General features: G+C 40.8%; 1 protein-coding gene across 3 annotated transcripts; it reads right to left on the minus strand.

Moving 5' to 3' along the window:
* Positions 1–35: 35 nt before the first annotated feature.
* Positions 36–17,677, minus strand: LOC143121610 (von Willebrand factor A domain-containing protein 5A-like). Of its 3 annotated transcripts, none has more exons than XM_076282052.1 (19): positions 17,570–17,677; positions 16,996–17,066; positions 15,785–15,987; positions 15,376–15,598; positions 15,003–15,172; positions 14,800–14,914; positions 14,530–14,705; positions 13,071–13,159; positions 12,806–12,950; positions 11,719–11,798; positions 11,523–11,637; positions 9,893–10,051; positions 8,510–8,613; positions 7,516–7,733; positions 7,278–7,415; positions 5,842–5,898; positions 5,538–5,674; positions 1,421–1,544; positions 36–1,343 (listed from the first exon to the last, which is right to left on the minus strand). In XM_076282052.1, exons 2-19 carry the CDS (start codon positions 17,036–17,038, stop codon positions 1,264–1,266), a joined length of 2,376 nt encoding a protein of 791 aa, XP_076138167.1. In that variant the 5' UTR covers positions 17,039–17,066; positions 17,570–17,677; the 3' UTR covers positions 36–1,263. The 3 variants fall into 3 exon arrangements, with proteins under 3 accessions (XP_076138167.1, XP_076138166.1, XP_076138165.1); XM_076282051.1 differs by lacking the exon at positions 17,570–17,677 and adding an exon at positions 17,216–17,440; XM_076282050.1 differs by lacking the exon at positions 17,570–17,677 and having other exon boundaries at positions 16,996–17,178.
* Between the last annotated feature and the right edge of the window lie 686 nt (positions 17,678–18,363).

Genomic DNA, 18,363 nt, shown 5'->3' on the forward strand with positions numbered 1-18,363 from the left:
GAAATAAAATGAGCATTGATCAGGGTGAAAGCAAGTGATAGCATGCCATAAGAGAGACATAATTTTAATAGGAGAGGGGAAATGCAGTGTCTTATAGATGTCAACACAAAGATGGAATCAATAATCCAATGTGGGTGGTTATGTGAAATGTATTGGTATAATCTCTGGCACTTTTTCCATTAGTTGGGGAATGCTGCAGTTTTGTATGTATTCATCGTTCAGAAATACTATTTTCTGATTGGTCACAGTCTCCTATGTGCTTTAGGCAAAAAATCATGCAACGACACTTTTCAGCCTGCACACATTCTGCCATCAACATCAAATGTTTTTTGTTAAGCATTTCTGAGGGCTATCTCATCAAGTCGAGTGCAACTACAAGGTGAAACAGCATATTGCGTTTGATGTCGGCAGTACGCCTAGTCCTGAGAACATGTAGTTCCATTCCAGTCTCAGATCTGATGCTTGATATACTAAAATGGCATTACATTATGTAAAATAAGTAAACATTATAATCTCATCTTGCAAACAAGCAAGGTAAATCAATTGTTCAAGAATGTGCGTAACTAGAAGTATGTAATTAAGGACTTAGGCGTGAATGGGAGAATTCGGCCCTTAATAAAAAAAATATTTTGTTCTCAAATGAGACAAGATCCTTCATCACTCAGATAAAGACTAGCCACTCACCAAGGTCAGTTCCTAGTGCCCTGTGTTCTATCACCATCATTGCCTAATTGACAAGGAGTAGGCAGCAAAGTTCTGGATAGATGCACATCAATCACGTGCACCTGATCCAAGACTTTGCTTCACAGACCTTTACAGCAGACCAGTCTACTCACATTATTATTCCTTGGAGTATGACAATGTAACTGATGGTCTAACAAAAACTTCAGGTGTGATGACCTTTTGATCAGTAATCAAATAGACTAAAGATTATTGTGTGAATGTGTGCATATGTTTGCATTTTCAAATATGTAATTATTTGTATCTTAATGAAATATATTTTTTTCACACCAGTATTTTGCATTTTATTATGTTATACATCATGAGCAAGTATTTGTTGTTTGCAACAGATGTTGTGCCCACCTCTGCACTGCTCTCTTATTTCCTTTCATTTCTCCACTGTTCAAATAAAGGTTAAAAAGCTCAAACATCATTTTAAAAAACATGAGGGCATATTAATTCTATTACATTGACAGAAGCAAATGAAAGATATTGTGATGCCAATAAGCTCTAGGACACATGAGGCAAGATGTGGTGAAGTCCTCAGAGGCCCAGAGTCTTCTGCTGCAGCTGACATCCCAGCAGAGTATTTCCAGCCTGCACACACTGAGACACACAGTCCACTGCAACACAAGAGACACACGTGAGCACAAGTACACACACACACACACATCTTTGAACGGAGAGGAGGAAAGTTTACCTTTCTGAGCTTGAATCCATGATGCTGCCTTCATGGCTACAAACTGCCATTCATCCTGGGCATCCAGGCGGAGACCATAGAGCCAAATCAGAGCCAGAACTGTAGCCCACACAGCCTTATCCACCTAAAACACAAAAAATAAGTCAGCAAGTCAAGTCAGTCAGTCAAAAAACAAAAAGGCAGTTTACCCTTAATCAACCTTGTCTGCCTAAACACAGATATATGAGCTTGACATTCTAACATAACATTTAATTCTATTCAGAATTTGAGTCTGGTACTGCATGATTGGGACGTGATTATGGGGCGTGTTTCAATCAATGCAGGGGAAAATGCCTCAATAGCTGTTTTTTGTTTGTTTGTTTTTTTCAAAGTTATTGCACTGTCAATATCTTGTGCAATATGCAATGGGGAAATCTAAACGCCTAGCTTCTCTAGCGAGAGCCTTTTATCAACTGAAGCACGCTCAGGTGATGCATGACCTGAATCATTAGGCACAGTTGCTCATCTGTCTATCAAAGCCCACCCAGACGATTTGATTGGTACAGTTCTCAACGTAGCATACAGGCTTCTCAAATGAACAACTCCAGACCGAATATCCCAACCTCAACTTTTGTGGGCAGGGTTAAATTCGGGCTGGCTTCCAGGCTACAGATATACCGTCATGACTATGAATTGGAAATAGCTTTATAATCTCCAGTAAAATGCCGTTTCTTTGATCGTGATGTTCTAGGGTGAAATATTTTTCCTAGCAGTGACTTCATAAACAGTCCTTACTATAAACTCGCTGTGCACTTGTCTGTACTGACCCTCTCAACGCTACCTCCAAAGTCTAATGCTATTTTGAGTCTTGTCAGTGGTTTAAAAATAATTTGTTCTGTATCTTATTTATGTTCCTTACATTGAAAATTGTTTGTATTTCTCTGATCTCTTTTTTCCTTTCTGTTTTTTTTTTCTATCTTTGTCTGGTTTTTCCTCTTTCCTTTCTTGATATTTTAATTGCTCTATCTTTTCAAAAGCCGCTTATGGACAAGTGTTGCGAATTAGCACCTGTGCTAAAAACACTCAAACAATGCATCAGGTTTGTCCAATGTAATTGCTATGTCCATATCAAATAAACATTAATAATAATAATAATAACTAGATGTACCGCATAGCGGTACAAAATATGACCGCCGCTCAGTCCTGTACATCCGTTCCACTTCAATTTGTCTCCATATTTTACTCCATCCCCCACTCTTGAAACTTTTGTGTATGCTTGTTTGGCATGCCTGTGTGTGTGTGTGTGTGCGGCTGCACAGAAAGTAGCCTACTGGTGCTGAAAAGGTGAATAGATTGTAGAATAGCCAAAGAAGATGTAGCATTGTTATAAAACCTTTAAAATCTCTAAACAATCACAAGTAGGGCAGTTCATCACAGTTCATCCATTGCAACTGGATTGATGAAAGGTCACTTACACCTGTAGGCTACATTGTATTTTGGGAAAAGCAAAAGGTATCAGCATAATTTTATTTATTTATTTATTTATTTATTTATTTATTTATTTATTTATTTATTTATATATAAATAAACAAAAACATCTGTCAGTTCCATGCCGTTTTCAACAGCTATCAAAAACAAAGGTCATTTTTGTGAATGTTTCTTCTTCTACATAAGATCTTTAGTTCATGTAATACTTTATTGTCAATGCACAAATTAAGTAACAGTAGTCTGAAACGTTATTGTTAATGCACAAATTAAGTAACAGTAGTCTGAAACGAAATGCTGTTTTACATCTAACCAGTGGTGCAAATAACTGACATATCCAAATGGGCCTTGATGATGAAATGCGTCGCTAGACTGTTCATACACATTTTAACGGGCCAAAGTTGAAGAGCTGTTGTCCGTTATTGATTCATGTTCCCTTGCATTGTGTAACTGAGGTCCATGGCTAGTCTGGCTTTCACCAGACCAAGCTCAATCTTTTAAGAAATAAAAAAATAAATAGCGGGCAGATCAGGCTGGGTTCACCCAGCCTAGTCCATAGGCACCCGATATTGTTTAATTTTCCGATTGAGATATCCACGCTCTGGCTATTCTAAATGCAAAAATGCATCAGGGAGTTATGACAAAACTGTAACTAACAAACTAGATCTTAATAGAAAGCTGTTAGCTTCCCTAAGCTACAGGTAGGCCTATAAGGTAGGCCTATTTACAACATAAATTGTCAATAGGCTATGCTGGCGACACAAATAAAATCTCCTTTGGAAACCAATTGCTTACGCCTTACAGTATCAAGCGGACTTAAACTCCCATATCGTGCGAAAAGTTGTAATAAAATTCACGCAGCTCCATGAGTCAAGGAAAGCGCGAATGAAGTAGCCACTTCTAAATGGGACCCAATACACAGTAGCTTAAGGTGTGTTGCTAAAGCAGCCATAATGAAATGAAGGTGTCATTGTTTGGATACTTCACACACACGTGCTTTTTAATCTCACAGACTACAACTACCAAGCTGGAATCAAAGCACATCGATTCCCCTCTCACACCCTGCACGCACTTAAAACAAATAAACAGGCGTCTCAGTCTCAGGCATGTAGCCTATAGGCAAAACTGTATCAGACAAGGTGTAACGTTGGTAAATCTTCCATTGCACAGAATGATTTTTGTAGCACTTGCAACAAATGACAGTCGAAAGATACAATTACAGTGCTGCTATCAATTTGCTTGGTATAACCGCATTTATAGTTTTCTACAAATGCAATCAAATTGGCCTCCATCACTCAACCAACGCTAACGGTAACATTATTGTACCTAGGTCCTTATTGATATTATAAGATTAACGTAGCCTACCTGCAGTAAAAACCAAGCATGTCCGATAAACATCCTCAGATTTATTTCGGCTTCAAGAAGAAATGGGAATTACATTTCATGTGAACATTGTCCTATCCTTATTAGACGTTCTCTGCGGTAAACAGTCCTTGTAGGAAGCGTCCATTGTTTTTCTTTTAATTTCCAACAAAATTACGTCTCACTGCAACGATGCGCCATCTAGTGGACAAACGACTACTTATCACCAATACTGGAAATGCAGCCATGATGATGATGATGAATATTTATTTTGGCTTTCTTTTAATCCTACTGAATTTGTAATTATGTATCGGCCGTTCTAATACCGATAGTATGTGGGTGCCTGTGTGTGTGTGCATGTGTATATGTGTGCACCGCCATCTACAGGCCAATGAGTGTACAGTCACTAAATGTACACATAACCTAATTTTTTTAGGACCCCCCCATGGATGAAATTCTATGAAACTTGGCATACCCCCAGAGAATGCCAGGTCAACCATACACATAAAATTTGGTGCAGTTCTGATCATCTTAACTGAAGATAGGGGCGATTAAAGCAGAATAATATTGCATTTTCATTTTTTACCGGGGGGGGGGGGGGGGGGGGGGGGGGGGGTGCAAATCACAAATTAGTGATTATGGGCCAGGTTGATGTGGGCCCTTGAGACCAACATACCATAAAAGATTCTTCATCCTCAGTGCCACGGTTCAGGTAGTTATTTAGGAAAAACTGCTTTTTTTGCGGTTCGGGGGGCCCAGCACGGGGAGGGAGTGGCCCCCGGGGACGAAACGAAATTTTTCCGTAAAAGTCTAGTGGGGCTACATACCCACCAAATTTCATGTGCCCCGGTGGTTCGGTGTCCCGGGTATCGTTGACCAAAAATTCAGGAAGTAGATGACGGGGGAAAAAAAAAAAATAAATAGAAAAAAAAAAATTGACAATCCCTAGATGACCGCTTCGCTAGCGGCGGTCATAATAATATTGTGATTTGATGTCCCTGTAAGCTATTTTGTTGTTAATGCAAAAATGGTTTAGCAGAAAACTACTCTTGCGTTGCATAAATTTGCTAATATAATTTACACATTTTGATCGCTAAGGGTGTCTTGTTTATAGAACTTCTTTCGGTCATACACCAACTCTTAAAACGTACAGGACAAATTTCCATTACTAGTTCTACTTCTAAATGGTTGGTTGCTACAGCCAAAGCCCAGTTATTAATTTCATGTCTATCGTTGTCAAACTAGCATTTCCCTGGATTCTGTTGAGCCTTAACTTCGCTGTTGTCCTTACCCCCACTGGCATCAGTTTGTCCAACTCATCATCTGTCTTCTTCAACACCTTGGCCATGGAGGACTCCATTTCCCATGACCCCGAGGCTTTCTGGAGAGAGATCAGCTGAAGGAGGGGATCTGTGGGAGACTCTGGTTCTAAATTCCAAGACATTCATTCAGATGGAAAAAAAGGCAGCAAGATAAGTTAGACCACCTATGCCCACATGACTTTGATGCCAATTACAGGTCTACATCAAAATAAAAGCAAAAAAACATACAACACACAGGAAATGGCATATTGCCGCTATACTATTTTTCAATACCTTGGACCCCATCAAACATCTCATCATCATCTTCCATAGAATCACAGCACATCATTACTGCAAAAAAATTCAATAAAATACTATGAACCCATTGATACATTAACAATGCAGAGACTGGATTTACATGTGCAAACACATTTTATGTAGCCTACTATAGAACACAAAATGAATATTGAATTTCCCCTTGGGGATCAATAAAGTATCTATCTATCTAACTATCTATCTATCTAAAATATGTAGAAATAACGTTTAGTGTGGGAGTTGTGACACAATCATACATGTATTTTGGCCTAATTGCTAACAGAGACTGAGGATCCCTGGAAGTGAGGGAACTTGTGATAATGTGTGTAGCAATGCTAAAGCAACTGATCTTAAAATGTTTGACAACATATAGAATGACAACAAATCTGTTATTATGCTCTAGAGACAATGTCACGAGACATTGAGAACTTTGAAAAAGCACTGGTAGTTTACTTACAAGACGATTTATACAGACAGTATCTTCTCGAAGTTTAGCGTTTGCAGCCATCTTGAATTTAGTCACGATAAGTCGAGCGACGAGTAAGAATGAACAGGTATGATAAGGGATCAGATTCCAAAAATAATTCCGTGGAAATGCATGGATTCCAGTTGCTGCTACTGGAAGAAACTGTAATCCATGCATTTCCACAGAATTATTTTTGGAATCTGATCCCTTATCATACCTGTTCATTCTTACTCGTCGCTCGACTTATCGTGACTAAATTCAAGATGGCTGCAAACGCTAAACTTCGTGAAGATACTGTCTGTATAAATCGTCTTGTAAGTAAACTACCAGTGCTTTTTCAAAGTTCTCAATGTCTCGTTTTAAATGTCAGGGCCCTCGGAAGTCTACCAATAAAGTGTGGAGATACATTGAGCCTCGTAAATGGTGTAAAACAGTGATTTATTTGCATGGCTATGCCGATGCCGAGGCACCACCATTGACCGCCTTGTTGGTAGCATCGGCTAACTAGCGCCAGATTTCGGAGTGCAGGGGACAAGCCGAGATGGGCTATGAGACATACGTTCACACTCGGTATCATGTTTCAAAACACTTTAGGTCAAAATCACACCGGAATTCTCCTTTAACAGTATATGTTGCACAACAAATAGGTGGAGCTCAGGGTTTGTCTTGGTGACCACTATTCATCCAACATAGAGCTAAAATGCTTCACGGTCGTTTACACCAAGAACGATAACAGCAAAAAAATATTGTTCTAGCTAATATGAATGACGACGTCCACACATAAACTATGGGCCCTATCTTACACCAGGCGCAACGTGACGCCAAGCGCAACGCAAGTATTGTTCCTTTCTTACACCCAAGGCAGTGAGGAACATTATTGGGGTAAGTGTTGTTTTTTGTGCATTTCAATGTGTGGAAGAGAGAGGAGAATGTGTGGGCATATACTTACCAGGAAGCATTGCAGGCACTGCAGCCATTCTAGCCATTGGGGCCATTTTACCCATTTTACGCATTGGGGCCATTCTAGCCATTGAATTTGCCATTGGCATTGAACAGCAAAGGGCCATAGGTGCACCAAAAAACATTCCTAATAAAAGCATAAAAATGTCAGAGCAACCTGTATGTTATTTTCCTGAACAGAATCACTGGGATATTATAAGTGCCACAATATAGAGACCCACTCTAACCTGGCGTTGGCACAGTTCTGTGAAGCAGTGGTCCCTGCACAGTCTGCCCGCTGCCCTTGTGGATGGCGATGAAGGCGGTGTGTGTGCAGCTGACTCCAGACTGCAGGCTGAGCTGCAGCAGCTTCTCTCTCAGGGCCTTCGCCTCTGGCTCTGCTGCCCTCTCCTCCATCTCCAGCGAGCGGATCAGAGCCCGAGCCCCCAGCCGGTGGAGAGTCACTCTAAAGTGGGAGGAGGGAGACCAGGGGTCATGTGAATAATGCAGAGTACACAGATCAGCTACATTATTACAACAATCAAACCTCTCCCTGAAAAACCTTTTTCCTTTATTTAGATAGCACAGCGTTACGGCGGGAGTAGAACGGTGCTTGCGCTGTTTCTTTGTTTCTCTCCCAGCTCCTCTGCAGGTGACTGCTGTGCGTCTTAATTCAGGGGCCTGGGCCTCCTGTTTTTTAAGCTATCTGTGTCTAATGACTCTTCCTTTCCCTCGCCACTCTCGTCAGTACACAAAGGGCGAATGCCTCTGTGACGTGCCTTCGTCGGAACTGCGTTCATCTTTGTTATTCCTTATTTGTTGCTTTAGCTACTTTTTGCCATTTGACTCGTATGGGATTTGTTTATGTTTGATGTGTTTGTAAATAGCTTCGCATTGGCGGTGGTTTGGTGGTTGGCATGTCACTTTATTATTTTAGTTTTAGGTTCAGATAGTGTAGTCGAAAGAGGTCTAATGGTTTCTGTCTCTTTTGTTTTATTTTCACCACTCCGTTCTTTAGTCTGTTTGAGAGCATTACATTTTTACATTTATCCATCTTGTAAAAACAATAATGGTCTCGTAACACACAGTGAAAAGACAGGAAGCAAGCGGGAGAAATAGATGGGGATGGGATTGGGAAATGACCCACAGGTCGCAGTGAGTGGTACAGGTGAATGTGTTACCAGCCACGTCCTTGTGAAAAGCATTTGAATTGCACTTGCAAAAGAACCCTCTCATCTTTACCCTGTGTCTCCTGTGGGTCTGAGGCAGAAGCTGAGTTGGTTCTTGACCGTCTCCTCCAACAGGTTGTACTGTACCGTCACAGATCCTTCAGGATTCGCTGCGTTCTGAGATCAGGAATCACACAGAAGATGCAGGGAAGTTAGAGGTTGGTGTCATATTGTGGGATAATTTTTATTTTTCTCATTGAATGTTTAGTATACCTTATATACATGTAGCGAAATCTAATTGTCATCTCCTTACTCTGACCCTTGTGTTTTCTGAAACTCCTATGTTGGAATGTTTAGCTAAATTAACCCCTGTGTCACCAAACTGTGGGTAACCCTCAGGATGGGGGGTCGTAAACATTTCTTATCTCTGTTAAAATACCAGATGGTTAGGTCACTGGAGGGTGACAACTTGTGATTTCCGTGGGTGTGTGTTAAGGGTATAAGAGTTGGCTTCACCCACAAATGTGTGGGCTTGTTACTTTGACATTTCATGTGGGTAACATGCTCCCGGCGTCGTGAATAAAGCTGCAGTCTCACACCAGTTGTCTTGGATTAATTTTGACCACAATATCATGTAGAACTTAAAGTGCAATAAACAGGAAAAATATTAAAAGCATACATCAGCCATTTATGTTGTCTGCACCCTGACATGTAAGGAATACCTTTCTAGATCCTTTCTAGAAGACCACTGTCTCTCAAGAAGTCAGAACACGACAAAGTGGTACATCAGAAACAGGGCATGCTGTTTAAAACTCCAAAAAGTGCAAAACTCCACAAAGGTCACCAGACTGGTATAAAAGTGAGTATTGCACAGCCTGGTGACCTTCAGTAGACAACCATCACGTTTTCATGCCGGGAATAAGCGGTTTTGAATCAGTTTATTGCCCAAATTCCGTTTATGTCAATATTCCGTTTAACATGTTTACAAACAAGTAGAATGTCACGTTTTGAGCATATTCTTGTTTACATAGCTATCGACATTATTCACAATGAGTCAGCGACGCAACCTACAAATAGGCATTCTGTGCGAATTTAGCATGTGCAGGCCTACAACACACTTCCTTATGGGAGCATATTCTGCTTAAGGTGTTTTCGTGACCCAGTATTCCGTTTAGCATATGCTAGGTTGTGCAAACAGTTTATTAGTAAAACAAATATGGCCTTTTTCGGTTTATTTTAATCAGAATAAGGTGCTTAGGTGCTTACAAGACACACGCATATTCGGTTTATTCCCAATAAACTGATTCAAAACCATATATTGGCTGCATGAAAACGTGATGAATGTGTTCTAACTTTCACTTCAAATTAGGTTTACAAACCCCACTTTTACACAACATTTTCAGGATCAAAATCACCACATAAATTCCATGCAGACATATGACTGAGGTCCTCTCACCTCTCCTTTGAGCTGGGCATAGAGCAGGGCCCTTTGACCATGGAAGAGCACTTTGAGTGGAGGAGACAAAGTGGTGACAGATACACCATCTGGAAGGTTCCAGTGGACAGAGATGTCCTTCACTGCTGGCTGCAGTGCATAGCGCAGAGACTGCATCACCTGGGGGAGGTGTGTAGACAGATAAATAGTGAAAATAATGGACACAATATTAGTGACCACCAAGAAAATGAAAAGTGTGAACCTGTTGATCTGTTGTGTACAGGAAAGTAATTTCTGTTTTAAAATACTTGCTTTTACTGTAAAAACATGAAATTAAAGTCTGATGCATCACAGAAAAAATGTGGGTGTCAGCTGACTTATTGAATACACTGCACAGTACTACGACCCATTTCAATATCTTTTACAACATTACTGTCCTTTTGTGTTTATTATATTTACTTATTACACGGCTCTTCACAAGGCAAGTAGAACGCTCCATTGACTTGAATGTGATTTCCCAAAGTTTTAGTGGTCATTATTTCTTGGGAAAGGACCTCTGAAAAAAATAATGACCGCTGTCAATGGCAACGGAATTTGTGCTTCTAATTCAGGTATTTCATATCACTACGCAAGGACTGGAACTTCATTCAAAAGTGAAAGCAAACGGTTGATCAGCTGTGTTCTAAAGCAGTGTTTTTCAACCACTGTGCCGGGGCACACTAGTGTGCCGTGAGTGATCATCAGGTGTGCCGCAGAAAATTACCCAAATGTCACTCACTGGTCCAGAAAAGCAACTGTTGCAAGAATTTAAAACCACATGCTCTCATTGATTGTATGATTGCACTATTTGTGGTATGCAGGCATTGTACAACGGGGGCACCATATCCAGTATTCACAGAATCATCACATATCCAGTTCATAACAACAATTAAATTATATATAGTCACCTACAAATGAAACAGAGGGCACTTGTTTTATTGTCTTATCGTGGGGAGTTTATTATTTCGTTTTGGCAAGTAGCCGTGTAATAAGTGGGATAATGTATAGAACGCCGGTCATTATTGGGGAAATAAGTCCCTTCAGGGCGGAACAAGACCCCTCCGCTGCACGGCAGGGTCTGGTCCGCCCTGTCGGGACTTATTTTCCCAATAATGACCGGCGTTCTATACATTATCCCTTACATATTTAAAGTCATTCATTCATTTTTATCTTAATATCATTATTTCATTTCATGTCTACTTGTGATTATGACACCAGCCTGCTTAGTTGCTACTTTTCTTTTTTCCATTTTTCTTAATCTTTTATTCTGAAACAACACACACTATGACTTGCCGATCCTATAATTCATTTTGTGTAACATCATTGTTCAGTACAATTGTTCCCTCAGTAGAGAATAAATCCCTGTCTTTGTTTCTCAAATCTGCCTACCAGCTCCATCTCCTCCTTCTCACGGCCAGCAGGCCCGGAATGCAGATTGGAGCCAAAAGCAGATTCAACAGAACATCAGTGGGACTGAACTTGGTTTAATGTGTCTTTCTTTCACACATAAACCTCTCCAGAATTCATGACATGAACAGATACACTTGACTTGACTAGAATGTTACATTAACATATAAGTATAAATGATACCACCAGTTCCATCTCCTCCTACCTTTGGCTGCATGCGGTCTGTTCCTGTGATGAACTGAGCATGCCCAGAGGCCTCCTTGGCCAGGCCTGTGATTAAAGCAGTGCTGGCACCCTCTCCGATTCCAAAAGAGAAGCACCTGCACATATCATATGGAGGTTAGTTTCAAGCAGTTTTATTATGTACAAACTAATAAAACATCTCATGGCCCATCACATACCGGTGAGCATTCCCATTGATCTTCACCAAGTCCAAAACCTGCTTAGTGTTCCCCACCTCTCCATCAGTGAAAATGAAGAGCTGAAATGAAATAAAAGAGGAAAGACAAAATGCTAAATGTTCTGTATGGAAGAGGTTTTGCTTTGTTCTCTTGTCATCCATTTTGAGCCTTCACAATGTTTTGGTCTAAAATTAGTGAAAGCACAGTTAGTAATGAATATAATAATTAGCTGACTAATATCAATATTTGGTGACATCCTCCTCATATTGGGACTTCTGGACTGCAGCAACTCCTCTACTTCTGCTTCTGCTTCCCTACCACTGAAGGGGAGGTAGACTTTTTAGCAGGCCTAGTCGTCCAGTGCCCAACGATATACTCACAGTGAGGTGTTTTTCTCAGTCGCTTTGGTGCTTTTCTCAGATCAGAATCAAAATTCTCATAACTATTAGTTCAACCTCCACAACATTTAGTCATTTGTGCACATCATAGTAGCAATTTCCCCTTCCTCTGAACAAATTGCAAAGGCTTTTGAACATGTATCAGTTGCTTTGTCATGTGAGTCAAAATGAACTACGTATACCTATGGATGCTGAATAGTCGTTCCCAATAAAACTAATAGTCTTCATTTCATTGCTTGAGTCATTACATACAAAATTGGTGAACTAGTTATCAAATTCTGTCACAATGCTGTAGAATTGCAAAGAAAAAGTTTTCAAATGGCTGTACAAGTACTGTATAGTGCTGTCTTGAGCATTTTCAGGTAGCGTCACCGAGTTCTGACCTTTTTTCGCATGGGAAAACACTGAGCATAAACTGTCATAATGAAAACATGACAAAGCCATTTAACTATTCTGTTCATAAACGATGGTGTCAAGACTTCTCATTTTGATGACACTGGCAGTTTCATTGACATAAATACTTGCTTTTGATGAATGGACTATCCATTTTGAGCAAGTGATGTGCTTTCACAGGTTATCCACTAGGTTTTGCAGTTTGCACTAATTGTTTTGAGAAATGCACTAACTGCTGTGCAAATGTTAATAGTGATGTGAGAAAAGCACCAAAGCGACTGAGAAAAATAATCTACCTGTCTGGGGTGACTGGGGATGCAGGGCTGGCTGTAGATGTGTTTCAGAGGCTGAAGAATCTCAGTGCCCCCCATGTCTGCTCTCATTCCCTTCACTTTCTCAAGAGCATCATCCATCGTCTTCTGGTTGTACTCAACGCTCTTCCTGCAAGAAGACAACAGTCATCATATTACAAGGATCAACCTGAGTTTTTCCAAAAACTAATCTGAAGCCATATAAAAATAGGCAAACGTGAGATATACATAAATGTAAAAGCATACTGACGGAAAGAAATGTTCATAACGGGAGCCAAAGCCATAGATGTTGAAGTAGCAGCCCATGGGGAGGCTCTTCAAGAGCAGGAGCAGAGTGTCCTGAAGACGAATAATAGGGATAAGATTGAGCAAACCCTGTATCTAGTGAAGGAATTATACACAGTATCTGCAACAATTGTAAGCAGGCTTGGAATTTCACCATTCTGGGGGCAAGGCCACTTGGCCTTCAGTTGGGCATATTTGGTGGGGGGCACAAACGCCACATGTCAGGGCACCAAGGCCAAAGTTAACTATACAGTAGTAGGCTATAAAAATTATCAAAGTTGTATTTAGCCTATTCACTGCAGTAGACCTGCATCAATGTATGAAACATTACAAAAACATGAAACATGACATATTACATATAACTGTAAATCATCTGATCATCTAATAAAAACAGATATCTAGGCTATATATAACATTTATTTTATATTTGTCCTGCTATGAAATCATGTATTGAACAATTTAAATGTAGCACAGCTCAGCTTTAAGAAACTCAAATAGCCTAGATGCATGCTTAGCATTTTGTGATCATTAAGGCTACTTTCACAAACTCTTAGTCAGCTGTCCTCTGATTTACCAATATCTAGGCGATATTTGTAACATTTATTTTGTATTTGGCCCGTTATGAAATCATGTGGAACAATTTAAACACATTGTAAAACTTAAAGCCCAAATTTGGAGACATCCATGCATGTCGAAATTTACTGCAAATTCAAAACTGGATTACTCTGGAACGGCTAACTGTACAGGGGACTGCTTTACACCTTTGTGTTCGGTAAGGTCTGCTGTTTATTCTGATATGTGGTTTGTCATGTGTTAAAAGAAGGGTTCGTGAAGTATTCCACCAAGATGAATGGGTAGGGAGATCATGGACGCAAAACCTTCAGTAGAATGTATGATTAAATTGAATTATATTATTTACTTTTCTCGCGAACTGTTCAACACAGCAATTATCGGCTAACATCGTTTAAAAGCTGAGAAAAAGCTCTTTCATGTGATACTTGTGATGTCTGTGTGATGAATAGGCTACTTCGCGAGTAGTTCAACTGAGAAGAATGGGTGAATTTGGACGCACTTTCTCGCTTTGTCACTTTCTCCACTGCGTAAAAGACTAAATTAATTTGCGCTGTGAATGCTAAGATTATTTTGACAGGCCACAGGCTAAATACAAATCGCTATTAGTAGGACACAAAGCAGAATATTGAAAGAAGGGGGCACCAAGGCCACCGTGGCCTGTAAACCTATGATTTTCAAAGGGGCTTCACTGCCAACGCAAGGGGCTACGACGGCCATGGCCGTCGTGGCCGCCGTGAAATTCCTACCCTGATTGTAAGAGCACCAAAGAGAACAAGCATTGACAAAGACTGCTTTTGCAGGTTTTATCAGAGTTTAGGTTCTCTCTTGCAATACATCTGCAGTCATGGTACCTTGGCACTCTCTATGCGCATCTTTGCTTCTTTTCCTGAGTGCATTGCGCAGTCCATACTCCCTGATCGGTCCACCACAAAAATAAACTCTCCACACGTGGAAAGTGAGGATGTTACTGCAGCAGGGAACTCTGGGTAAATGCTGAGCAAAACAACTGGGTCCCTCATCAAAGAGCCTGAAACAGAGAAACAGAGCGGCTTGCAGTTCACTTGTATTTACTTGCCTACATTTCTACACCAAGCCGACAGGTGAAGAGCCCAATCCCTCACCTGGCTCAGCAGTGTCCAGTCCAGCCTCCACTATGGCAGTGGGCTTATGAGCATCGTGGTAATACAGCAGCAGCTCCACATCACGATCAAACAGGTGGCCTGGAGAGAGACTCACCTGGAGGATCAGAGAGAGGAATATAGCATTACACCACACTATACCTACTGCTTATAATCACACATTCATAATGTCCAGCACTCCATACCGTGGCCTGTGTTTTGTCTGGGTTGAGGTAAGCCAGTGGCTCCAGATCACAGTTGCACTCCACTTTAGAGATGGGCTGGGGGGAGGACAGGTGAGCACTGAGAGCCAAAGTGTAGGGCACTGTACCAGCTGGGACTGATGTCACAGTGGCCATTTGACTCCTGTCCATGTCTGAGAAGACAGTTGGGAAGATGCTACTTTTTCTTTTCTTTTTATTTTGATGGTGCACTCTTAGGCTATATAAGAGTTGGTTTCGAATAACGTTGTTTTTTAAATAAATGTACTTTTTCCAAACACACATTAGTCAGAACAGCGGCATGTTAGAACACGTTAGAACTCTATTTCCCACAAGCCTCCATGTTTCTGGGCCTCACCCTGGGGTGTGTAGCGGGGGTTGAGCACAGCGGGCAGACAGAAGCGCAGGGCGTCGTCAGCTTGCATGTCCAGCTCTGAGATGTAGACCAGAGTGATGGCAGCACTCTCTCCTGGAGGCAGGCTGCCCACGTTCAGCTGGAACACGTCTGGGCTCTGATCACTCTCCTCCAGCAGGAAGGCCTGGTGGCCCGAGCTCAACGCATCATCATACTCCTCCCGGGCCTGGACCAGGAAAGAGCAGATACATCATCATACTGCTTCTATGCCTGAAGGAAGGGGACATCTATACACCTTCATAACCCTAGTTCTGTCATTATAACAAAACACCAATTTCACAAACACAGTCAGTAGACTGTAGTCAGCAAATATATTTCTGTTCATTAAAATGTTTTGCTGTTCCACACTCACCTTCTGTTTGTCCTGCAGCTTTGCCACCACCTCTGTGTCTCCTATCTTGGCGCTGAGGTGGCAGACGGCACATTCTCCAGGCAGAGGGAACACAAACACAGCCTCTAGGGGGCGCTCTTCTCCATTCACATACAGCAGAGTGGAGGTCACTGTGGCTACATGTCCCTGCACATGCACATCTACCTCCACACTCTTCAGAGGAACTGGAAAAAGGACATGTTGAAGCTCATGAAACTGATTTAATCTTTAGAGATGTTGTGACATATTTAAATACAGCAATTTCTCTGCAGTTGCAATTCAATTAAGCTCAAATACGAAAACAAGGCCTGTGTTTACATGTAGAATCTCATTCACATGATCATACAGCACAGAAATGGATTGGAGGATTTTAGCTACAAATATATTCTTTAAGCATCTTATATATATATACATAATGTAAAATACATGTATACATGTAATAAATGAATAATTATCAATCCTTTTTTGTCAGATTCTGATTAAAGTGCATTACTGTTCAAACAATGATTACGTACATGCTTTAATACGAGGTAACTATTGCAGAAACTCAACTCTCTGAGTTCTATCAAAAGCTGGGAACATCTTGCTGTGTTAAGCAGTTAGGAATATTCCAGAAAAACATGTACAAATACCTGTCAATCCTTTTCTGTGTGCACAGGGAGACAACACCCACATTGACAAAAAGTATTGCATACATTTGTTTGTGGTGTATAGTAGGTGTGTTAGACCTGTTACCCTGGCCCAGAGATAACCCCATGACATTGCCGTGTCTGCGTTTTGCTTCTGACTGTCAGTTGTTGTGTATTGATTGACATGGTTTAGAGTGTGCTATATTTTCTTTGAGAAGGTTTTTTAAAGAGAGAGAGAGATGCCTATTGCCACATTTGTGAGAAATTATCTTATCTTGCCATTACAAAACTGGTTATGACTTGATAAATAAAGGTGTGCTCAACAAGACTAGTGAACCTTTGTCACAACATACTTTCTATGTAGATTCCTTATAACTGTTAGCCCTGGAAGCAAATGTAATTTGCTGCCGCTAGGGTGCGTCTAGATTTCTAGGCTATATAACTGTGTATCCACTGGAAAAGTCCATAACCACAATTCACCAATAAGACACTAAAACTATTAACCTACTACGCCTACAGTAAACCTACATCAATAAGGAGGAGCATTAAATTGGCGCCACTTACCTGGCTCATTCTTGACAGTAACCAAACCACAGCAGCTCTTCATGTCGATGCTTCAGCTGTTCGATTCAAGCCTGGAAGCAAAGCCGAGACATAAACAAGTAGCCTACATGTATTACACTTAACAGTGGGAGATTCCTCTGGAAGACATAGCCTATAGGCCTACCAGTCACCGAAAGCGAATGTAAAAGTGAAGCAGAACAGAACGGTTAAATAGTTTTACCTAGAGTTGATAGGCCTAGCCCTTTAAGGTGTCGTCGATAGGACTAAGATGGGAGTGGACTGACTTCAACATTTTATCGAGTAGCGTAACTAGGATCCTCCTCCCCTTCACTTGCTGCGCTCCTTCACTGTCTCCATCCCATCCCTGCACTCGTCATCAGTACGTTTCCATTCAGCTCATTCGCATATTCTATGGGGTTTTCATAATAATTTGACTCCGGAATATGTGCGAGTCAAAACAGACATTGCCTATGGTATGGAAACGAGTCGACAGGGGAATGTTTACGGAAGTAAGCAGGTATAAATGCTAATGCGAATAAATTGGTCCTCTCAACTTTAATCGTGTTAGGCCTACCTGAGAATTGAGAGTTATTTCACCTCCGAGTCGAATTTCTTTGCGTAGGCTACTAGAAGACTGAATGCTCATTTCAGACACGAATGCTGGTATGGTCAAAATACGCATTAAAAAATCGGACGAAACCTATGTAAACTGAACCTTAAACTATGGAAGGCCAAAGGTGTCATGGTTCGCCATTTACGAAACGCGGTTTAGGCTATCGTGCAAGGTGTGTTTTGTGTACAAATGCACTTGTGTATACGTTTTAATATATTTCCCTTATGTAGGCATACTGTACAAAAGAGTCATAATAAAGGCCATTTCAAACGTCTCTGCGAAACTGTTTGCAATGAATGAATTACTGTGTTTGAACATATAATTCAAAAACGTATTTGAGTATTTGCCACTTTGCATACTGAATTACCCGCGTTTAACGTGAACATGTAGGCTACCAGGTCAGACAGACAGATTCATTCATTAAAAAAAAAACTGAGCAAGGCCAGAGTGATGGCAAAGAATTTTTCCTGCCTCAAAACCCGGATTGCTGCTAAAAAGGTACGGTCTACAATCATTGTGGAGACATATGGAGAGGCTTGGTAGGTAGGCCTAGGCCTATGACTAAAAAATAAAATAAACATTTTGAAAGCAGTGATGGCAAATAAAGATGTTTCCATTGATTCATTAAAGAGGGGATAGGCCTATATAATTTTGGACACGCCAAAAAAGATAAAAACGCTTCTTTTTCTGATTTCTACCACAATGCCTTAGAACCTTTTGGCATGTGGCAGTGTCGTTTTCAGTCAGAACAAACA

This window comes from Alosa pseudoharengus, unplaced genomic scaffold, assembly GCF_046254945.1.
Source record: "Alosa pseudoharengus isolate Yale_2024_CS ecotype anadromous, Long Island Sound unplaced genomic scaffold, YU_APseudo_1.1 YU_APseudo_1.1_scf_13, whole genome shotgun sequence".
In the NCBI taxonomy this organism is placed as follows: Eukaryota; Metazoa; Chordata; class Actinopteri; order Clupeiformes; family Clupeidae; genus Alosa; species Alosa pseudoharengus.

Coding starts and splice junctions, on each gene's coding strand:
- LOC143121610 (XM_076282052.1), bottom strand. CDS start 17,038: ATGAAGAGCTGCTGTGGTTTGGTTACTGTCAAGAATGAGCCAG. Junction 5,899..7,277: donor AGTGCCTGCAATGCTTCCTG/GTAAGTATATGC, acceptor ATTTTTTTGCAG/TAATGATGTGCTGTGATTCT. Junction 5,675..5,841: donor GATGTTTGATGGGGTCCAAG/GTATTGAAAAAT, acceptor CTTGGAATTTAG/AACCAGAGTCTCCCACAGAT.